Source organism: Heterocephalus glaber, unplaced genomic scaffold (genome assembly GCF_053883595.1).
Source record: "Heterocephalus glaber isolate CG9 unplaced genomic scaffold, H.glaber_assembly_v1.0 deba00000613, whole genome shotgun sequence".
In the NCBI taxonomy this organism is placed as follows: domain Eukaryota; kingdom Metazoa; phylum Chordata; class Mammalia; order Rodentia; family Bathyergidae; genus Heterocephalus; species Heterocephalus glaber.
This window is the reverse complement of record NW_028258152.1, coordinates 2863244-2887731: the sequence shown is the minus strand read 5'-3', so window position 1 is coordinate 2887731 and position 24488 is coordinate 2863244. Positions and strand designations below refer to the sequence as shown.

At 38.8% G+C, this 24488-nt stretch overlaps 1 protein-coding gene across 5 annotated transcripts in view; it reads left to right on the top strand.

The window, feature by feature from the left end:
* Fhip1a (FHF complex subunit HOOK interacting protein 1A) overlaps positions 1-24488 on the top strand; it is a 260320-nt gene that overhangs the window by 153435 nt on the left and 82397 nt on the right. For all 5 annotated transcript variants that reach the window (XM_087205791.1, XM_021247881.2, XM_021247880.2 and 2 more), the window contains 2 exons: positions 10515-10734; positions 21697-22323. In XM_087205791.1, the coding sequence (XP_087061917.1) occupies positions 10630-10734; positions 21697-22323 (732 nt within the window). In that variant the 5' untranslated portion in view covers positions 10515-10629. The remainder of the gene's footprint in view (positions 1-10514; positions 10735-21696; positions 22324-24488) is intronic.

The following is a 24488-nucleotide window of genomic DNA, read 5'->3' as shown; positions in this document are numbered from 1 at the left end:
CATACATGAAAATAACTTGAAGGGATCTAGGAACCTAAATATGAAAAAACCTAAAAATATAAAACTTTAAGAAGAAATTATAAGGGAAAATGTTTATGAATTCAGGGTAGGCAAGAACTACCTAGAATATAAAAGACATGATGTATAAAAGAAAAGAATTGATAAATGAGATTCCATCAAAATTTAGAACTTTAAATGACATCATTAAAATGAAAAGTAGTCCTTAAACAGACCATATTTACAATGCATATAACCTATGACCAGAATATATAGAGAATTCTTAGAGCTCATTAATAGACTACCCAATTAAAAAGTAGACATAAGATGATAAATAGCCAGTACAGCACAAGGAAAGGTGTGCAACTCTAGAATCAGACAAATACTAATCAGTACAATAACAAGAATGAATTATACATTCATTAGGGAGATGAAGTTAAAAGTTTTAAAAACCTTGTCATGACTTTTTTTGTTGGAGCCTCCCCCTTGCGTTTAATTTGTCACGCCCAATGGATTCATTCTGCTGGGTTTCCTGGGGTTGTGATCCTCATTGTCTTTTCCTAGGGTATTATCTAAAATTTTTTGGAGTGCTGGTTTGATATTCATGAAGTTCCTGAGGTGCTCTTTATCATGAAAGTATCTTATTTCTCCATCAATTTTGAAAGATAGTTTTGCAGGGTGTAGTCAATCTGGGTTGGAGGCTGTTTTCCTTTAGGGCTTGAAATACATCACTCCAAGTTCTTCTTGCCTTGAGGGTTTGCATTGAGAAGCCTGCTGTGATTCTGATGGGCTTTCCTTTGTATGTGATTTGTTTCTTTTCTCTCACTGCTTGTAGAATTTTGTTCTTCTGTTGGATTTCTGGAATCCTAACTATTATATGCCTATGTGTAGATGTTTTTTGATTAAGGTTAGCTGGAGTCCTATATGCCTCACTTATCTGTATGTCCAGTTCTTTTCCCCTCCTTGGGAAGCTTTCTGCCATCACTTCTGTGAACAGTTTTTTTTATGTCATCTGCACTCTCTTCTCTTTCTTCATTGACTCCTATCAGTCTTATGTTATTCTTCTTTGCATCATCTAGCAGCTGCTGGATTGATTTCTCGTGTTCCTTTACAATTTTAAAGCAGTTTTTCCTTTCCTGGTCACTAATTGCAATCTTTTCTTCTATATCTAAAATTCTATCCTCACATTGGTTCATTCTGCTGTGCAGACTTTCGATGGAGTTTTTAATCTCCTGGGAATCTGTTTGTATCTGTTTTATGGATTCCATTTGTTTCCTATGTTGGGATTCCATCATGTTCCTCAGATCCTCTATTTTTTTTTATCTGTGTCCTCTCTAGATTTATTAATCATGTCTTGCACCATGAGCACAATCTTTGCTGTTATCTGAGTAATTATTTCTGATTTCTTTTTTCCCAGATCTTCTTTTGTTGCCAGTTCAGAGAATCCAGGTAGTTGAATATCAGATTGTTCCATCTTGTTTCCCTTTGAGGTTGCTGTAGGTGATCCAGAAGTCTGTTTTTGAGAGTTGTTTATGTGTCTTCTCATTTCCACGGGGCACGGGCCTTGCTTCTGGTGCCCACATGGCTCACCTTCTCTGCCCTAGGAGCTTGGGATGGTGATGGGGGAGCTTCCTTCCAGGTTCTGGGACTGGCTCACCTTCTCTGCCCTAGGAGCCTGGGATGGCGGTGGGGGAGCATCCCTCTGGGTGCTGGGACCCCCTCAGCTTCTCTGCCCTAGGAGCCTGGGATGGTCGTGGGGGAGCTACCTTCCAGGTGCTGGGACCGGCTCACCTTCTCTTGATTCATTGATTTTTTTGTATTGTTCTCTTAGTCTCCATTGCATTGTTTTCTGCTCAGATCTTTATAATTTCCTCTCTTGCATGAGCTTTGGGTTTGTCATGCTCTTCTTTTTGTAGGAGCTTGAGGTTCAGCATTAGGTTGTTTATTTGAGCTCTCTGTGTTTTCCTAATATGGGCAGTCACTGCTATGAATTTCCCTCAGAGAACTGCTTTCATTGTGTCACATAGATTGCTGAATGTTGTACTGGCATTAATCATTTACTTGTAGAAACTGTCTAATTTCTTCTTTAATTTTTCTTTGTGACCCATTGGTTGTTCAAGAGAGTGCTATTCAATTTCCATGTGTTTGTGGGGGTTTTGCAGTTTTTTATGCCATTGATCTCCAGTTTCATTGCACTATGGTCTGATAATATACAAGGGGTAACTTCAGTTCTTTTACATTTACTTAGACATGTCCTATGAGCTAGCATGTGGTCTATTTTGGAGAATGAAAAGAAAGTATATTCTGATTTTGTCGGGTGCAACACTCTGTAAACATCTATTAAGTCCATTTGTTCAATAGCTTGGTTCAGTTCTAGAATTTCACTGTTGATTTTTTGTCTAGATGATCTGGCTATTTGTGATAGTGGGGTATTGAGGTCCCCCACTACAATTGTATTAGTGCTTATTTGGTTTTTCATGTCCCCTAATACTTGTTTTGTATAGTTGGGGGCATTCATATTTGGTGCATATATATTTAGGATTGTCATCTCTTCCTCTTGGATTGTTCCCTTCACAAGGATATAGTGACCATCTTTGTCGCTCTTAATTAGTTTTAGTTTGAAATCTATTTTGTCTGCAAATAAGATTGCTACCCCAGCGGCTGGAGATTTTGCTCAATGGTTCTGCCACCTGCCTCGCAAGTGCAAGGTCCTGAGTTCTATCCTGAGTACCAAAATTAAAAGATTGCTACCCCTGCTTTTTTTGGGTTCCTGTCACATGGAGAACTGTTTTCCATCCTTTTCCTTTCAGTCTATGAATTTCTCTTTGAGTTAGGTATGTTTCTTGTTGTATGTTGTTGTATTTTGCTTCTTAATCCATTCTGTCAGTCTGTTTCTTTTGATTGGTGAATTGAGGCCATTAATATTGATGGTTATAATTGATAGATATTGACTCATCCTTATCATGATGTTTTACTGTTGTTGGCTCTTGTATTTTTTATTTTTCCCCCTTTCCCTTTAGTTTCTTACCTTTCCTGGTGCTTTCAGTCTGTTGGGCCTCCTGGACTTGTGTCCTTCATTGTCTTTTTCTAGGATATTGTTTAGAATTGTTTGGAGTCCTGGTTTGGTGTTCATGAAATTTCTCAGGTGTTCTTTGTCATGGAAGTATCTAATTTCCCCATCGGTTCTGAAGGACAATTTTTTTTTTTTTTTTTTTTGGTACCGGGGATTGAACTCATGTCCTTATGCTTGCGCAGCAGGCAGCAAAACCACTGAGCTAAATCCCCGGCTCTCTGAAAGATAATTTTGCAGGATACAACTGTCTAGGTTGGAAATTTTTTTCTTTTAGGGCTTAAAATACTTCACTCCCGGCTCTCCTTGACTTGAGGGTTTGTGTTGAGAAGTCTGCCATGATTCTGATGGGCTTTCCTTTGTAGGTGATTTGTTTCTTTTCTCTGTTTGTAGAATTTTGTTCTTCTGTTGGGTTTCTGGAATCTTGACTGTTATATGTCTAGGTATAGATTTTTTATGACTGTGGCTAGTTGGATTTCTGTACGCCTCACTTATCTGTATGTCACATTCTCAAGCTCTGTCTGGGAAGTTTTCTACTATTACTTCTGTAAACAGTTTTTTTATATAATTTGTACTTTCTCCTGTATTTTCATGGACTCCTATCAGTCTTTTGTTATTCTTCTTTGCATCATCTAACAGCTGCTGAATTGATTTCTTGTGGTCCCTTACTATTTTTAAAAAATCTGTTTTCATTGTCACTAACTGCAATCCTGTCTTCTATATCTGATATTCTATCTTCACATTCCCTTAATCTGCTGTGAATATTTTCAGTGGAGTTTTTAATCTCCTGGATATCTGTTTGAATCTGTTTCATGGTTTTCATTTCTTTCTTATGCTGGGCATTCATGGCTTCCCGCATGGTTCTGAGGACATCTATTTTTTTTTTTTAACCTGTTTCTGTTCTAGATCCTCTAATCATGTCTTTCACTTTGCTCACCATCTCTGTAGTTATCTGGGAGATTATTTCTGTTTTGAATTTTTCTAGAGCCTCATTCATCTGTTTTGTTACTTCCTGTGCTATCGGTACAGGGTGTCCAGGTGGTTGATTATCAGACTTCTCCACCTCATTTCCCCCAGAATTTACCTTTGGTGGGGTGGAAGTCTGTGTTTGTGTGTTGCTTAAATGTCTTCTCATTTTTGTTTTTGGTACTGTCCTTGGTTTAATTCATGGGTTGATACTTTGAAATTGCTTATTGTATCTTTTTTGCTTGTAATTAGAACCTTTATTGAATGATTGCTTCTCAGAGGCGTCTTTTAGGTATTGAGTCTCTAATGACTCTGAGGCTTCTCATTTTCATTATACCATGAAGGACAACTGATTAGATCAATCACAATACCTTAGCCCAAGTGATAAAGTCAGCAACACCATAGCATCAAGCACAGCTTAGAAAATGACAATTTGTGATAGTTATTAACTTGTAAATTTGTGAATTAAATCAAAATCGAGGACCAGCCCAACATATGTTTATAGTGAATAAACTCTTCAATAAAGCAACTGTACCCTTTGGGATGGGGAGTTAGAAGGAGTTGGGGGGGGAGTAATAGGTAGGTAGAAGGATAAGGAAAGGTTAGCAGTGAGGCCAGAGGACATATAAAGATCATGCAAACTCTAAAAAACTGTTGAAAGCAAGAGCAAAAGACAGAATGAAAGAACAAAGACAAGAACAGAACAACCTAACAGCAATAGGGAAGCTTAGAAACTGTATTTACTTTCCTTTAAAACTAATGACAATTGAGAAAAGAAAAAAAGAGAAGAAAAGAAAAATTAAGAAGAAATCTGAATTAGGGCCAGAACAGGGAAGAGAAAAATAAAAATTTGAAAAGAGTAGAAAAAATAAAAATTAAGAATGAGAGGAAAAAAATTGAAAATAACAAATAAAAAGGAAAAATGAAGGGCCTTCTTTCGGTTGTATCTCTGCTGTAACAGTACACAATGTGGGCAGCAGTTATATATGCAGACACAAGTCAATGAATCTCAGCAAGCCAGTAGCAGACCTGTGAGATTCAGGCAGATTTCTGGCTGCAAGTCCCAGGTTGAGCTCCCTGTCCTCCTGCAGGGTTGAACTCTGCAAGGTTCTACTGCAGCTTACAGTTGCCCTTCCCCTGAAGATAGTCCAGGTTCTGATGGGAGGTGATGATCCTTCCAACTTACCAAGCACGGTGGTCTGGTGTGCCTTCATTGCAGAGATTCTCTTCACTTTTCCAGTGGGCTTCAGTTTTCTTCAAGGAGCCTGAGCAAGGCCCTCTTGCTGTTGTTCACTTCTGCTCTATCTTCCGGAGCTCAGGACAATGGCCTTTATGACCCCCTGTACCTCTGTAGTGTGGAATCAGGTAGTGGCACAGCCAGGAGACCAGAGGCAGGTGGGTGGTCCTCCACGTGGCTGAGGTCCTCACTGTCCACTGGTCGGTCCCCTTACCTGTATTCTTTTTTTGGTGCCGGGGATCGAACTCAGGACCTTGCGCTTTTGAGGCAGGCGCCAGAACCACTGAGCTAAATCTAAGGCCCATCCCTTACCCTGTATTCTTGACCTCACCCTTCTCCTTTTGTTTCATCAAAAATCTTCCTTTTCCTTATGTAGCATATTCAAATTCTTAAGGCTTGAAGAGGCATGGCTCAGTCAGTGGTAGAGAGCTTTCCTAGCATGTACAAAGCCCTGGGTTCAATCCCAGTACCTTAAAAATCACTTCTCCCTCCAAATTCTCCACAATCATTGATTTCTTCCTGGTAGGCCTGCAAATAGAATTAGTTGTTGCTTAATAATATCTTCCCTTGGACCCAGGTATAGTGGTGCACACATGTAATCCCAGCACTCTGGGAGGCTGAGGCAAGAGGATTGTAAGTTTGAGCCCAGTCTGAGAAACTTAGCAATTTAGTGAGAGTCTGTTCCAAAATAAAAAATAAAAATGGGCTGGAGATGTAGCTCAGTGTGAAGGCCCTGGGTTCAATTCCTAGTACCACAAAAGGGAAGAAAACATTCTGTTGGCTGTATTTTCCCTTAGAGTGGCCATCCCATCTCTTTTCCTTAATTGTTTAAATTTTTAAAAATTATTTATTATTACATGATATAGTACAGCTAAAAAACAAAAGCTTAGTATGAGATTCTATGTAAGTAAGTAAATGTTTACAATTTAAGTTCAGTTTGGTAATAAGACAGTGGCATATCAATATATAGTTAATGGTAGTATTTCAAGGAAAAAGTGACTTTAACACAATTTTAGCTTTATTAAGTGTTACAGCTTTACAAAGAGTCCTAAATTAGATTGGGAGGGCTGGGGATTTAGCTCAGTGGTTTCACCGCCTGCTGCTTAAACGCAAGGACCTGAGTTCGATCTCCAGTACCAAAAAGAAAAAAATTAGACTGGGAATGAGGCTGAATAAACTTTTACATTGTAAAGAGGTGTGATTTAGACTAGCATGAGAACTTTTATAATTTTATAATTGTAATGGTATTTATAAATTATAATTTATAATTTTATAATTGTATCGTATTTATAATTCTGTGTTATGGAAGCATATGTTTATATTTGTTTATAACCAAATAAAAGATATATATGTTTCATCAAAAAAGAGAAAATAAAATATGTATGATTCTTATGCCAATTATTTCTGTATCTAATAGTATTTAATAGACTGTTTCTTTATTTATGGAAAGAAAACATTTCTGTCTATAATATTAATGAGATAAAAATGCAGCCAGTCAACAATGTCTCTGAAAGTAATATAGAGAGTTCTGTCTTTGCAGATGAATCCATGCTGAGATATCAGAATATTACACATCCATTTTTGACAGGCCATTTCTTCTTTGCCCCTCCTCCCTCAACCAGAAAACTTAATAACTGCCACACAAAACCATGTGTGACCACTGTTGCAGACAGAATCCTCTGGGTATTTTTTGGTGTTGGTGGTTTTTTGAAGAAAGAAATAAGTCATTTCTTAAAGTCTAAATGGTCTATAGAGATATCTCTGTCAATTTCTCTGTCTGTCTGTCTGGCACAAAATCTGAGTCACCAAGGATGTGCGCATCTAGGGAACAAACAGGCTGGATATATGGCAGGGGTGGTGGCTTCGCTCTGAACATCAGCATCACATCCCTTAGAATGAAGGGAGCAGAGGCCCGGTGGGGAGGTGTCTGATAATGCAGCTGTGTGGCTTGCACCCACATCCTTGTTATCACAGCCTCCTTAACCTACTCACAGCTCGTTTTGTTTGTTTTAATTTTTTTTTGACGGGAACTCTCTCGTAGTCCAGGGTGGCTTTGAACTCCCCTTGTAGCCCATCCTGGCCTCTGCCTTACAAGTGCTGGAATCACAGGTGCACACCACCATACCCAGTTTACTGCCAGCTTAGTTTTTGTCCTCTTAGTTTTGACCTCTTTTCTTTTCTTGGTTCTTTTAGCTATGATATAAGAATCCAATAAGGCACTTAGAAGGGCTGCAAAAATGGAAAAAAGTAATGACTGGTGACAAGAAAATGCAATATGTAGATAACCTTGGTGCTTAAGGAAATATACATCCTGATATATCTCTTAAGTTAGGAATATGGAGCTGTCTCTTTCAGTTTTATGTTGCCCTGGGGACATGCCAGAACTTTAATACTCTCACATGGGAATAAAAGAGAGGGATGGAAACATCTGATTTTGGGTGTATTAGGAACTGTTTTCATTGGTAGGATGATCTCGCCTGGTTTTTTGCCTCCCAAACTTAGCTTGTTTGACTTACATCATTTCAATTCTCTCTCCCAAGTTTTCTTTAAGCTATAGTTTTTGTATTCATGACACATTTTGATTCTTCAGACATCTGTCTCAAGGGTATGATTGGATAAGGATGATTCAAATGAGATGCATTTTTTCCTAGAAAAGATACTGAATCCTGAAGGGAATCAGGGCATGGATTATATTATAACCAGCAGAAAGAAGAACATCATTTCCTAGAAAGTGCTTTGGAATGGGAATCCAGAGACTTAACATTCTGTTTCCATCAAAACTAACTTGTAAGCCCACAACATTGGCTAAGCTGTTTATCCTATCTGAACTGCATCCTTGCATCTCTAAAAAGATCACTTGCAAGTTCTCTTTGAGGTTGTCAGAAAGCAGCCCTTTTCTGTTTTGAATTTAGAGGCAGTTGGCATGATGCATGTTCCTCTCTTACCTTTGAGGAAGAGTCTTGGGATCCTGGAGGAGGAAAGAATCTCAGAGTCTTGGCAGTTTTTCAACCTCTGGGATTAACAAAAGCACTTTGATTTTTTCTTATTATCATTAGTAGCATGAGGACAGGCATTGATATTTTTGTGTAAATATGGTGTTGAGGACAATGAGGAAGTTGATTAAAAATCCTGTTTTCTCTCTTCAGTGTTGATAAGCGCTCTACAAGTGACCTAAATGAGGTGCAGAGCCGGCAGTGGGCTCAGGGGTGGTGGAGGCTGTAGTACGTAGAACGTGTACCCTGTGTACGTGGGTGGTCCCTCCTGGTTTTTCTTAAAAAGGTTTTAAATTTTTACTAGTATGTTTGCAGTATATGCAGTACTGATTACATTCCTCTTGGGGAGCTCACATCTTAATTTTTCCCCTTTCCCTCTCCTCCTCCTCCTGTCCCCCCATCTCTTGCTTACCTTCCCTTTTGCAAAAGGTCTAGGTCCATTTCCTATTATTTGTGTTTTATTTTGTTCCATGTTTTTATTTTGACTTTCTGAGTTTTAAGCACCAAATGGACCCGATAAAACATGCCTCCTAGGGGCAAAGAGCCATGATTGTGGTTGACGGTGTCTGTTGAAAACAAATGGTTTTTGTATTATTGGATTATGTAGGTTGGAGATTTTACCAGTTTCAGTAATAAAATGCAATTATAGAAGGTATACATGAGCTATTTCCCGCAAGTATGGGATTTCTTGGCTCTTCTGACAGGCCTTCTTTTCTAGTTATCTTAATCTTCTTCCATTTTCCTTAAAAATACTTCTTACCTTAGAATTACCATTTTTTGCAAGCTTCTATTATGCCTTAAAATAATTTCTAAAGTTCCTTTAATTTTGAATGGTCTTTCTCCTACATGTACTTGTTTTGAATACTTCTTACCTATTGTCCAGTGTTTAATACTACTTCTGGCAAGAATTTAACCCCTGTGTCTAAGTTGAACCATACCCTGAGTTTCTGTTTGCTTTTTCTCAAACTCTCTCCAGTCTGTACACTAAAATAAATAGTATTCTGGATTTGATCCATTCCTCTTGTAGGCTGATTGGACTGGTGAGATAATCCTCTGTCTTACTGGTTTGGTCAGAGGGCACCACACAGCTGGATCATAGTGTACAGTCTATGACCTCAATATCTTTTTCTCCCTACTGGCTCTGTTGTAGTCAGGATTCCTTCGTATTTTAGCCACACAATTCATTTTCTATTGGTAAGTACACTGTCTTTTACTCCCCTCTAATAGACACCTCTTGTCTTTGGTGGATAATTTCTGTCTCTGCTTTGTCCAGATTACTTGGAATTATTTTTTTTTTAGAAAACTAGAAACTTTGACCTAGTTTAGAGCCACAAAATTACTGAGCATGCTTTCAGTTTCATTATGATGGCCATTAATTAAAAAAAAATTGACCATTTTGGGCCTGGGAGTCTGGATGCTGTTATCATTCCCATAGGTTGCATTAAACCATTTATTCTATCACTGTTAATTCCTGATTATTCTGCTATAGGACATTCTTAAGGTCCACAACTTTGGTATCATTTATAGGTTTTTGTTTGAGTGTGGAAATTATTCTTGAGTAATTTAGGGGTTTATGGTTAGTTGTAGTGGAGAGAAGAAACACAATTATTGTTTATTTCATGCACATTATTTTATATTTTGAGTAGCAAGGTGTCTTTACTTTTCTCATTGCTGAGACAAAATACTCGACACCCAAAGTTAAAGGAGGAAGGGTTTGTTTCGCTCATAGTTTATAGAGGTTTCAGTCCGTAGTTGTCTGGCTCCAAGATGGGTGGCATGGCAGAGGGGGATCGCAGAGGAGAAACAGTTCATAGGATGACAATACAGGAAGAAGGTAGCACATATCAAATGAGGGCAGCTGTAGAAACAACAGCAGCAAGCCCTCTTTCTGTCCCTTGTATTCCATCCAGCCTGCTCATCCAAGGTGCATTAGCACTCACACCCAGGGTGGTGCATCAATTAAGGGAATTGATTCCTTAATTCCAGTATCACACCCTTGACCACAGTATCACACACCCTCCATCTGGCCCCCTCCAAAAGGCCCCACCTATGACCGCATGAGGCTTTGAGGGGACATCTAGATACAAGGCGAGAGGAAATAGGAGAGCCTTTAGATTGAGTATGAATATTTGTGTCTTAGGCAGTTTTCAGTGTTGGACTTTGAGGATGTCTGTTCTTTGATTTAAACTTAGTAATGTCTTATTTAATTTACAAACATAACCAAATGCACTTTTTGTTATTGTCATTACAGATTTTGGAAAGTGACCATGAAGAGTGAAGAAGTTACATTTCTGATACTTGGAAGTTAGTGACTGCTTACCACATTTTCATGAAAATTAAATATGACTTAGAAGCACTGAAGGTTTATGATGTCATCAGTTTCGACAGAAAGCAAACTCCAGCAGGCTGTGAGCCTGCAGGGAGTTGACCCAGAGACATGCATGATTGTGTTTAGAAACCACTGGGCACAGGTAAAGTATGACTCTGCTTGGGTCTGCTCGTTTCAGAAGCCCCATGGGCCTCCGTCATGTACAACTGGGTTTCCAGAAACTTTGGTAGAAAACTTTTGCCAATAGGCAGAAAAAGTAATTTTTTTCTCCTTGCTTTCCTAGAACAGTTATCTGATGAGAAACCCTTGTTTCACAAGGGTTAGGGAACATGTATATTTCTTGGATATTTTTAGAAAAACAATAGTTGTTCCTTAAAGTGACTTACACATCATTCTACAATGTACTTGACCATAATTGCATTCTCTCCATTTCCCTTTTTCCTGCTGATTTCCACCTGGTTCTTAAACTCTAATAACATTAAAACACTATACATGCATTAAGCATTTACCAAGTATTGTGTTGAGTGCTTCATGTCTTACATCTTTTAATCTCCACAACCTAAAGGGTAGTTAGTATTAATGTCCTTGTCTTACAGATGAGGAAATGGGAAACTAAAAGTGTAAAGTAACTTGCTTGAGGTTATACAGCTAGTGAATTGCCAAGCCAGCACTTAGGCCCCTGACTCTGGAGCCCATGTGTCTGACCTCAGTGCTGTACCATTTTCGGGTTGGTGATCCTGTGTACTTTAAGGAAAGAAGATGCCCAGCTCTACCTGAATACCTGACTTCTTCATTTCAAAGCTTATTATAAAGCTTTTTTTGATTGTTCATTTTGACTTCTCTGTAACTGTTCTCTGATCTGCTGGTGTGCATAATTAAGGGTTGAATGTTCAGAAAATTTACCAGTCCACCCCTTTTCTCAGGGAGTGTGCAGGTAGTAAAATAAACAAAATTGCCATTCTTTACTACTTGTCCCACACTACACTCCCCAGGTGAGCTGGTAAGTGGCTATTTATGTGACAGTTTTTTAATGACTACGCAGTTCCTTCCTGTGGTTGGAAACAACACATGGGTTAAAGCACTGAGCCTGTAAATCACAGCAATTATAGGGGACATGGTTTAGATCAAAAAAGGAACAAAATCAATTGTGCCTCCGGGTTGTTCACACTCCGTAGCTTCTTGTCACTATCCAGTTTAAAGCTTCCAAGATTTTTTGTGCATTTCCCATTCTCTGACTTTTTATTGTTAGAATTTTAATGGATTTGCTGTGGACATCTGCTTTAGTAAAGTGAAAAAAGTAATTCAGGAGTTTTTCCAGGTAATTAAAGTAATTACCTTTGGCTTTGCGCTTTAAGCTTTTTGAAGCAGTGGCTCAAAAGTAGGGTAGTGAACTGGAAGGGATATGTCCAGTGTCTGTTGGGCATGGGAAGGCTTATTTTCTCTTTACCTATTGAAATTTTCTAGTTTGTGGTTATAATGTACATAATATATTAGTGCGTATGTTTATTTTTTATGCTCAGTTTTAATTGTCAGGAGTATATAATCAGCTTGAGAGCATTCCACTCTGATGATGAACTATATCATTCTAATACATAATCTTTGCTCTGGGGGCCTGTTTTGCTTATTTGTTTATATGTAATACTTTGATTATATCATTCCTTCTGGGGTGACTGTGATGTGATTTAGTTAGTATTCTGTACCACCCTTAAAGACCTGACAGCCAGATGTGGTGACACATGCCTGTAATCCCAGCCCTCAAGACTTGACAGGCAGGAGGATCACTTGACAGGCAGGAGGTTACATAGGGAGTTCAGGGCCAGTTTGAACTACATGATGAGACCCTGTCTAAAAAATAAGACATGACATACATGTGGATCATCTGCCCTTGTAGATTCTATCGCAAGCAGGCTTTCTCCACCATTGTTGGAGTGCTTTAGAATGTCCTAATATGTCCTAATTCAGGCACAAGTCAGTATTCCTTCATATTGATGAAAGAGTAAATAATGGTCTCAGAATCATATTATTCGATTCCATACCCAGTATAAATGACTTCAACTCTTTCAGACAGGGTTATATGAAGCATGGGGCAGATACCTAGCACCTCCCTTTTCATGCAGAAAAATATTGAGTTGATGGTAAGAACAATTTTTTCAGAGAAAATGGTATATCATCATCACACGTTTCCTTTTGTGAAGTAGAGGCTTGTCTTAGTTACTTTTCTTATTGCTGAGACATAATACCTAACATCCAAAGTTAAAGGAGGAAAGGTTTATTTCAGCTTATAGTTTGTAGAAGCTTCAGTTCATAGTTGGCTGGCTCCAAGGAAGGGTGGCATGGCAGAGGAGAAATAGTTCATGGCAGGCACAAGGCAGCAGGCAAAGCAAAAGCCCTCTTTCTGTCCCTTGTATTCTTTCCAGGCTACCTGCCCTTAGGGTGGGTAACCGTAGTCACACCCAGGGTGGGACACGCTTTATCCTGGCATTGCACCATGAGTCCATCCCAGCACTACATCCTTAGTTCCAGAATTAACATTCTAGATTCTGCTGCCTCTGAGAAGCCCCACCTATGACCCCATGAGGCTTTGGCCCCGGGGACGTCTAGACACAAGCCATAACAGGGCTGGTCTTACTTATTTATTTATTTTTTGGTGCCAGAGATTGAACTTGGGACCTTGTGCTTTCGAGGCAGATAGTGGAACTACTGAGCTAAATCCCCGGCTCCAGGGCCGGTCTTCTTGTTGACTCAGCCATTTCTTTAACTTTGGGTAGTCCCCCCCACCTCCACCTGTCTTTCCTCAGTCCTCCTTTCTTTCCTCTCTCTGTAGGCTTGACTTTTCCTTTTAAATAAATTGGAAAATGCCCTTAGTCTTTGTCAGCAGAGGCCCTTGACGTCCTTCCTGTACCTTTATGAAAGGAAATACTGGTTGAGAAATTCAACCAGTCTGTGAGTGTCAAAGTGGCTGTTGTTCATTAGAAATTGATTTGGCCCATGCTTGAGGTGCATCATTATGAGCATTCAGGTAGAGCTTAAGGAGGTTTGGTCTCTTAAAGCATACATAAGCTAATGTGGGTGACAGTACAAGAAACAGTATTAGAAAGTGAAAAATGATTGTAGCAATTATGTTGGATAAAAGTGGCTGGGAACATGGAGAAAGTGACATTTATGTCAGTTTGGCTATGGACAAAAAGTTCTGATTACCAGAAGAAAACATTTTATAGAAAGGATAGTAGAACAAATGCTTAGATTTTCCTTTGTTGGGGAGGATGTTAAAAAAAAGATGAGAAAGGCAAAAAGTTAGAGCAAGGCAGAGAAGTAGAGCCAGGTGTGTGGCTGGGAGTGAAATCGTCAGCCAGCAGGAGTGAGTGCTGGGTATTCATCCTTTTGGAGCTTTATTCATCAGCTCTTTGCAGTATGTTGTTCAGGCTGGGGGTGGACACAGAGCAGGAACAGGAAGGGAGCAGGAAGCTAAAATCTGGCCTAAACTCTTGACTGCTGTGACTGCAGCCCCTGGCTCCCCTGAGGCAACCAGAAGCACCCGTGAGACTGGTAAGAAATGTGGCATGGCAAGAATGGAATGACAGCGTTTTATTTACTGAAGCATTCCATTGCCTGCCTGGTGCAATGCTTTTATATATGATGTTAGGAAAAATTAAGGCAACAGAAGGCTGTGGTATCCAGGATTCTTCTCCATTAGTATACTTCAGTCTAAATTCAATATAACTAACATGTAGCCGACAGGTTTTGTTCTGGTATTTATTAGTAGCTTTTACTCCAGAGCTTAAGTTAAGGAGCAAACGTGAGTGGAGGAGGGTATCTGCTTGTACTTGCAAAATGTCAGGCAGCTAATTATACCACCCACTTGATCCAAAGCAGTCTGATCTAGAGACCTTGAGCAGCCCAGTGGTGCACTGAGTTTCCATACTGTTCCTAGGATCCAGTGGTCCCAGGTCAGCCCCAGAAAACTGAGTTGATATTTGGAAATAGTTTCATTCCCAATAGTGACACTGGATAGTGTAAATTTAGGAAGTGTAGCCTCTGGCTGCTTACTTTTTCTCACCTTCTAAGTGGTTGTTTTTTTATCTTTAGTTGCCAGAGCAATGAATCTAAAACCCAGATCCATCTGGGTTGTTCCTGTAGCCAGACCGTTCAGTGGCATCTGGCCACTTGCAGGCAGGATAGCATGGAGGATTCTTTTTGTTCTGTTAATCCATGACTCTCATTTAGTCTCCAGAAATGTGAAGTTGCTTAGAGTTCCTACCTGCTCTCACCCCAGGCAGATGTCCATCATGCCATTTTCTGCCTCTGTGCCGTCGGCACTTGTTCTTCTTTCTTCTTGGAATATTCCTTTCTCTGGTTAAGTGCCTCTCCACCTCCACCTACAGGGCTCCTTTGGGGAATCATTTACTCCAGGTAACTTTCCTTGCTTTCTTTCACACGCTCCTTCTGTTTCCATCATCAACCTGATTTTTCTTTCACTGTCCATCTATCACCTTCTGTTACAATTACATATAGTTATCTTCTTCCCAAATTCATCACAAGTTTCTCAAGGTCAGAGACCACTTGTAGTTGATTTCCCATTGTCCAGCACAGAGTGTGACACATTCTAGATATTCAGTGAACTGTTGAACTGAAAGGCAGGAAGTAGGAAATAATACTTTAGAAGACCTAGACAGTTTAGGGTACAACTTTGTACACTCATTTAAAAACATTGTATAAATTCCTTCCAGGGATATCTTTGGACTTGCCTGCAGTGATCAGGAGGGGAGTGTGTGTGTGTTCAAAAAACTTTTTTTGGAGAGGGGCCATTCTGGGGATTGAACCTAGGGGTTTTGGACTATCTACGTCCCTAGCCCATTTATTTATTTATAAATTTTGAAACAGAATCTTCCTAGAACTTGAACTTGTGATCCATTTGCCTCAGCCTCCCAAGTGCTGAGGCTACAAGGGTGTGCCACTGCTCCTGACTTGTGTTTAGTTTTTATAGTCATCTACAAGAACAGTTTATTATACAATCTCTTACCTTTTGTCTTTGTATTTTCTGAATGGAAGAGGGCAAAAATAGAAAGAATCATTAGCCCACCAGCTGATAAACTGTCCAACTAGATTGTCATTTGAATTAACCCCTCTGTACTAGCTATTTTTCATGACACAGTTGTATTCATAGACCTTGCTCTATTCATTCTCTACTTCTTTCAAGCATTATGTACCAAATGGTGTCTGTCCATAGAGCCAGAACAGAGCATATGGGTTTTAAAAGATAGCAATTGGAAGTGTGCATTTCTCTTTTTGCCTTTAGTTAGTTAATAGCTTAGACCTCCAAAAGAAGTTGTTTTACAACTTTTTTAGATAAGAAAATGTCAGAGCTTAAATGGTGATAGATGAGGAAAAGCCAGTGGGTTTAGTCACCCTTGTTTTCCATTTTGGAGGAGAAAGGGGTGAGGCTGGGAAAAAAATGGAACTGTCTAGATTGGTTTGGTCAAATGTATTACCCACAATAATGAAAAGTAGTTAATATGTTTTAGGTACAGTGTCTTGTGAGTAGAGCTCCAGGTAGCCTGAATTTATGTGAAAAGTCTAGAGTATCTATACATGAACTTGATGCGTGTATTTGAGTTTTATTCACTTGATCTGTTCACCTTACTCTTTTGGTGTGTGCCTTGTCATAGACTAAATGACAGAAAAGTTAAAGGTGAAAAGTCGAGAGATGTAAAGTTGGGAATTATTAGAGATTTCTGATTAATCTTCTCTCTTACTAAATTGATGTTTATTTACATTTAAAAAATTTATGTCTCTTTTCCCAGCTTTATAAATAACCTTAAACTTGAAAAATAAAGTCAGCCAAAGCTGTATTTCTTGAGAACAGAGTACTAAGAAGTTAACTTGTACCTCTGTTAGAAACTAAGGTAGTTGAGCATGTTGAAATGTCAGCAGCTCTCCTACTGCATGCTCACTGACAAGTCTGATTTTTGCCACAGTTGAAATTAGTGTTGTCTAGAATATTATTACTTTGATCATTCCCCTTAAGTCTACAGAGCTCCTCCTTTATTCTGTCTTATCCCAAATTTAGACAAGTCTCTGGGTTTCAAGACTGGAGTTGACATTAACAACTGGTAGAAGTGAGCACATACTGTAAGGCTGTTATCTTAATTTAAAAGGAAATAGGTGTTTAAGGAATACCTCAAATTTAAAAAGACATAGCCGTTTAGCAGTGAACAAGGGCTGGATGTAAACATGCTTTTGTTGTAGGTATTTGGTACATTAAGTGGAATTTGACCTGTGACAGTTAAATCCTGTCCTTTTGTTGTGTGATGGAAAATGTTGCTTAGTAACTTGTTTTTTTTTTTTTTTTTCCACAGTGACACTTTAGCATTCCAGAGGATTTAGAAGTATGGGTTTTACTCATGTGACTTTCTTGAAATAACTAGGTTCTAACCAAAGAAACATAATCACCTATTGATACAGATATGTGTATGAGTTGTAGAGCAATATTAAAGTGGAATTGAAGCAAATATACATATTTATCATGTGGGATATTCATTTTTTTTTAGCTTGAGATGCAATTCTGTAATGTAGATCTTTCATTCTGAAAGCATTTGAGCTTCCTATTTAGAATTTGTGACTGCTTAAAATTTAGGCCGTAATACAACTGTAGGGGCCATCATTAGGGACAAGGATAGCAACATTGGATGCTTCTTATAAAAGAAATTTTATTCAGGACCAGCAATCATGATACTTATAGGTCAGATGGCTTTGAAGTTAGGCTCATTTTAGCTGTTCTGGTCTGATGATAATTTGAACACCACTCTTCACACTGTTTACACGTGGGTATGAACACGATTTAGGCTCATCACACATGCATGCACAAAAGCCTGTATTTTTAGAAGTTTGTAGATTGAGAAATGCCTAGTTATAATCAGCAGAACATTTAAGTTTCTATTTCTTATCTCAGCTGGTTTATTTAATTAATGAGTGTAACCTTAACAGATGTTGATTCTTTTATTTTTACTGTGCTGGAAATTATACTCAGGGCCTTGTACATGCTCAGCAAACTATAGCCTTAACCCTTAAAAATTTTTTTTGTTTATTTGTTCATTTTCCCACAGTGTCTCTTGAAGTTTCCCAGGCTGGCTTCCTACCAGCAGTCCTCTTGTCTTGGTCTTTCCAGTAGCTGGGATTACAAGCATGTTCGATTACATCTGTCTTAGTTTATTAAATGGTGGTTTCAGCTTAACAACACAAACTTATTTTGTAAAGGAAATATTGCAAAGTGTATTTTGCTTGCTTTCATTCTCTCATCTACTACTACTTTCACTTCCCTCCAGCCTTACTAATTCTGTTTTTACCCCTGAACTGAATCCCTGAGACTTATAGTAGAGGCTGTGGATGGGAAATCTGAAGCAAGGTTAATAGTCTAAGTCAGTGGATAATCATAGGAAGGACCAGGTCTGGGATCTCATTGTGAGCACAATGGAATGCTGGCATCCATCAGACTGGACAGCCAGAGTTGGTAAGTGGGTGGAACTAGGCAGTCAGCAGAAGTCAGGGAAACAGGAACATTGGAGTTTTATGAAAGTGATGTGAGAATAGGGCACAAGATAAGGAAGAGTCCAGGTCACAGCAGGAATCAGTCAGCAGAAACCTACAGGACCCTGACACCATTTGCTTGCAGAGTTGGGACATCAGGGTAGCAGCTCTTTGGGACCTTGGCGAAGTTCTGCTTAGCCAAGAGCTGCTTAGGCTTTCCCTGCCAGGGCAGGAGCCAGTCTCAGGGTGTTGGCCCCGGAACCCATTTGAAAAGCGGGTCATGGCTGTGCCTGCCTGGAAGGGAAAGGCTGTGAGCCTTGGAGGATCCTGACACCTAAGGAATGAGGTTCAGGATATGTGGCAACAGGAATGATCAGAACTGTGCTGAACGTTGTGTGCTTCTTGACTCACGGGCCGTAACACACCCATCTTCCAGGTAGTGAAACCACCAGACCAAGGCCGGGACTCAGTGTAGGGCCTTGTGGGTTCTCACAACTGTTCTCATGTTTCTCTTCCCATTAACCCAAAGGGCAGGATAAAGGAGCTGTGACAAGGAGGTTTAAGTTGCTGCTGCTTGAAAGCTGTTCGATTATGTATAAAATTTTAAGATTTCTGATAGAAGAGTTGTAGAGTGCTTACCTAGCATGCATAAGGCCCTGGGTTCCATCCCCAGCTCTGCAAAAATACATAAGTAAAAAGATTTCTCATAACAAAAAAGTAGTTCTGTTTGCAAAGAAATGTTTCAGAGTAAGTAATATAAATGTAGGTTAATTTATGAGAAAAATGTGGTTTTTGGTCATGTAAATAAAGTTTTGCTGTGTATAATACATTAGTTATGTAATCAATACTTGCTTGCCCATATGTAGTATAAATATATATGCATATTTATAAATTTATATTGTTCAGGAATTTCTGAGAATTAGGAGATTTTTCAGTAATTATTATTATTATTATTATTTTTTTGGTACCGGGGATCAAACTCGGGACCTTGTGCTTGCAAGGGAGGCGCCGGAACCACTGAGCTAAATCCCCAGCCCCCTCAGTGCTTATTTTTAACTTCAGTGTTTTGATCCTTTTAAAAAACATTACTACAAAATTACTTTGTCTACTTTGTGTTACAAAATTAGAGCGATTTATTGGAAAGATAATTAAACTTAAAATCTCATATCTTTTCAGATCCTTTTTTTTTTTGTACCGGGGATCGAACTTGGGACCTTGGGACCTTGCGCTTACGAGGCAGGTGCCAGAACTGCTGAGCTAAATCCCCGGCCTCAGATCCTTTTCTAATCATGTATCTATTTGGCAATATACTTGCTTTTTATTTTAAATTATTTCACTTGTATATTTGCCTGAAATGATATGACTCACTTATACAACAATAATTGTATTATATGGTAATGTAATTATAATTTTATTATTCTTGACCATTTAGGTTAATTTTTAATTATTGGAAAATATCATTAATTTTTAACATTATTTTTGGGTTGTTTACTTGGACATTTTTCCCAAAGTCAGATTAACAAGTCAAAGGGCAGGAACAGTTGCACAACTTCTGTTACATATTGCTAGGTAGCTTTTCAGAAAGACTGAAGTAATTTACCATGCCACTATTAATCTATAAGGCACAATTCCAGCATTAGACAGTTTAGACAAATCTGAAGACACAGAGTATAGTTATATTTTTGCCTGAAGGACTAGCCGTAAAGATACTGTAGCTCTCATAAGTAAACTCAATATGTGGACTTTGAAATTATAGAACTGATAAAGCACACTGCACATTTATCCCTCAGAATGTGGACCCTTGATGTTAGGAACTTCTGGGGCTTCAGAGTACACTGTGTTGAGGTGGAGGTCCCTCTTGGACCAACTTTGTTCTGTGATCCTACTCAATGAGCTATTGCAAGGCCCAAACCAATAGGGAAGGCAGAGAGCCAAGTCTGCTGCCATTGAGGTTATCAGGCCTACTAGGTAGAGATGTAAGATACTAGCCCATCTGCAGCAGCCATATGACAAAGAAGAGGATGTCTAGTGGTTGTGCCGTGGTCACGAGTCATTGGGCCATGTACCCCTTCATTGATGCCCATCAAAGGCCTTTGTTACTAAAAAGTGTCAGACCTAGAGTTTGGGAGTAACTTTTTCCTTTGTGACACAGCATTATCAGTTTTATAATGGAAATTGATAGAGATTATAGATTCTGTGGAAATCTATTCATTTTGTCTTTCCTGTTCTATAAAGATTCCTTTTTTCTGCTTTGACAGAAGAGAAACTGAGATTTTTCCCTGAGAAATAAATTGCCCTCATTGCTCATGCGTGCTGATACAGCATTGTATATTTTCTGGCTTCCCCAGTGACTTGCAGAAATTCTATAACCTAAGTAAAAGACGTGTAAGAGCATGTCATAGAACCAGGCCAGGAGAGTAATGCAAAAGACACATATTACATGCGATTCAGAAAGGCAAAAAGGAACAAGGATAAAGTCATAAATCAAATGTTTGGTTGCTTAAAATTATTATAGGTGTGCATTTTCAAGGGAGTAATTTGAATAGAAATGATTACAAAAGAAAATCATCCAAATGCCAACAATGATAAGGGAGAGAAGTAGACCAGGGCTGTAACATGACCTGTTTAGGAATTTTTTTTTTACTGTTAATTGATTTGTTTTTGTAGTAAAATATATGTAACAAAATATGCCATGTTAACTTTTGGAGTATATATTTCAGTAGCATTAATTACGTTCATAATTGTCAGAACTTTTTCATCACTCCAAACTTTAGGGATTTATTTTATAATTGGTTATCTCAGCATTTTTTCAGCCTAAAGAAAATACAGCATCCAAACCCTTCATTTCTGAGTTTCTGTGTGTGCCGTGTGTTCAGCTTGATTCGGCTCTTGTTCACCACTCTCCTGTCACCCTCTTCCTGTTGCTGCATGCTTGGTTGAGGCCATGCCATCCAAGCAGGGGAGGGAGCAGTGCTGTATCCTCAAGGTCACAGAAGTGACTGTGCTTCTCTGCTGAACTCTCTGAAGCAAGTCCATTTGTATGAGACGACAGGTAGTCAGGTTTCTTTTACTAGTTTAATGTATTTTAAAATTTAAAAGCAACACATTTTTGACAGTGTAGAAAAAAATTTAAGGACTTGTCATTCCTTTGAACACTTTTTTGTTTTTGTATTTCCTTTTACTTGTTTTTACCTATGTTTTTAACATATTTTATAATTATCGATCTAACATAAAGAGCTTACTTTTAAAAACATCTAACCAGCAGTTAGAATTTTTCATGTTGCTCAATAGTCTTATTAGTAGTCCATAGACTTTGTGAAGCTTAATTTACATAGCCATGTTATTTTCTTTGATGCGTAGGCTGCCAAAATTTGTAAGTATTATAAATAAGTATCTTCGAACATTTTCTAAGTTTAACCCTTTTGTTTTGTGAGAGAGAGAAACAGAGAGATGGAGAGAATGCTTACATATTTATTAAGAAGTGGGCAATAGCGCCTGTGTTTTTGGTGATGACAGAGGTGTGGTGTGTTTTTGTGATTATGATAATCAGATTGGTGATGAGTGTTTAATTTGGTTACAGGTTATAAAAATCTTAGAGAAGCATGATCCCTTGAAGAACTCCCAGGCAAAGTATGGGTCCATCCCTCCAGATGAGGCCAGCGCTGTGCAGAACTATGTAGAACACATGCTTTTCTTGCTAATTGAAGAGCAAGCCAAGGATGCTGCAATGGGGCCAATTTTGGAATTTGTGGTCTCTGAGAACATAATGGAGAAGCTCTTCCTTTGGAGTTTGAGACGGGAGTTTACTGATGAGACTAAAATTGAGCAGCTGAAGATGTATGAGATGTTGGTCACCCAATCACACCAGCCTCTGCTGCATCATAAGCCCATTCTGAAGCCTCTGATGATGTTGCTTAGCTCTTGTTCAGGAACAACCACTGCAGCTGTGGAGGGGAAGTTGGTTGTCCTCCTAAATCAGCTGTGTTCCATCCTTGCCAAAGACCCATCCATTCTGGAACTCTTCTTCCACACTAGTGAGGACCAAGGGGCTGCCAACTTCCTTATCTTCTCCCTCTTGATTCCCTTCATTCATCGTGAAGGGACAGTTGGCCAGCAAGCTCGGGATGCTTTGCTGTTTATCATGTCTCTGTCAGCTGAGAACAGCATGGTGGCCCATCACATCGTGGAGAATACCTATTTTTGTCCAGTAAGTCCTACCCTTTCTCATTTTCTCTGGTGGTGATAAATCCTTTTTATTTCTTTTACTCCAGTTTTATCTTTTATGGGAAGATCTTTGAAGGATATCTTTGCAGGAAGTTGGGAGTCTAAACTGAGATGTTATTTAGCTGAGCAGTGTCAGCTCAAAGTAAGCCAACAGATGAAGCTAGATGTGCCGCCTTTCTTGGTTCATTTTTCTTGGGTTGGGAACAATTGTAGTTTTTTTCTTAGACTAAATCCTGAACGATTGGTAAAACTTACACTTTCTAAGTTCTAAGATTTTTTTAGATTCATTTTGCTCCATTGAATAAAAGGATGTGGTAAGACCCCTCACAACTGGGTTCACAAATTAATTTGTTTCTCAGAAAGATAATGGCCATTAGTTATAGATTGGAAGCATTGATTTTATTATGAAGAATACATACTTGCAATTTCATGTAAAAAGAAATATCCTGTATAGTTTCTTAATACGTACATGGTATAGTGAGAAATAAAGTGCAAAGTTCTTTGCAGAAATTCTAGTAGCCCAAGCCAAATCAGTTCCAGAAAAGAATGGGGACAATCTGGGACTCATAGGAGGTCTTAGGGCCCTCCTTATTTTTTGGTGTTAGTGCCTTCTTTGGAACAGATTTATTGATTAATGTCTTTTTCTGGTTGGGTAACAGCTATCACTGCTTTCCCAGCTCAATGAATATTTCCACTTTAGTTCTAGTCTATTCTCTTTGCAGTCTTTATAAACAGTATTGCCTCAAGTATGTGGAACAGTGTATGAGATCCTTTAGTTTTGTTGAAACAGGCCAGGCAAATTGATTAGATTAGATAGATTAGATTCATTTTAATTAATGCTGTTTGGTACACTCCCTAGAAGGCACTTAGAAATGTGTGTGGCGTATGTTTGGTTGTTAGTCATAGGGGCATGAGGTGGTGGGGAGGTGGTTCAACTAACAGTTAGTGTGCAGGGTCCACAGCAGCACCAAATGCTGGGGGGGTACGGAATAATGAGAACTCTCATTTATTGCTGGTGGAAATGCAAAATAGTGCAGCCACATTAGAAGACAGTTTGGTAGTTTTGTACAAAACTAAACATACTCTTAGCATATGATCTATCTGTTATATTCCTTGGTATTTAGCCAGGGGAGTAAAAACATGTCCACACAAAAACCTGCACTCGCATGTTTATAGCAGCTGTATTAATAAATGCCTAAACTTAGCAACCAAAATGTCCTTCAGTGGATGAATAAAAACTAGTACTGTATATCCAGACAAGGGATATTTTTCAGGTAAAAAGAAATGATCTATTAAACCATGAAAATACATGGAGGAACCTTAAGTGTGTATTACTAAGTGAAAGAAGCCCATCTGCCAAAGCTACAAGTACAACTCTGTAACATTCTGGAAAAAACAAAACCATGGCAAGCATAGCACATTTTTTTTTCCAAACTGGGACAGGGAGGGAGATGAATAGGTGAAGCACAGAGGGCTTTAGGTAGGGCAGGGAAAATGCTCTGTAGGGTAATGTAATGGTGGATGCACATCATTATCCATTCGTCCAAACTCAGAATGTGTGGCTCTGAAAGTGAGCCCTGGTTTGAACCATGGACTTTGGGTGATGAAGATGTGTTAATATACTTGTAGGTTCACCAGTGGTTAAAAAAACCCAAAGAAGTACCACTCTGGCAGGGGAACGTGGTAATGAGAGAGGCTGTGCATAGCAGGGATGAGGGTACATGGGATGTCTCTGTGCCTTTCTTTCAACTTTATTGTAAACCTTAAACTACTCCACAACAGTTAAGCCCTAAGAAAAGGGCAGTTTTGTGAGGGTACTATATAAGGTTTGTTTTTTGGCTTATTTGAATTGTTCTGTGTAGTTTTTTTGTAAAGGAGAGCAGGCACTGTAATAGATCATGAAAATATTAAGGTGATTTACTTGATCAGTATGCAAAAGCCAGTTTAAAAAGATAACATTTACAAAAGTGACACAATCATAAATTCTCTCAAAATCTAATATTTGAAAGCCTTTTGCAGAGAAAATTGTTATTGTTGAAGGGCATAAAAATCTAAGTAAATAGAAAACTCTGTAGTTTGTAGATCACATATAGCTGGAACATTCCTGCAAAATCAATTTGTAAAGTTAGTGCAATTTATGTTTTATAA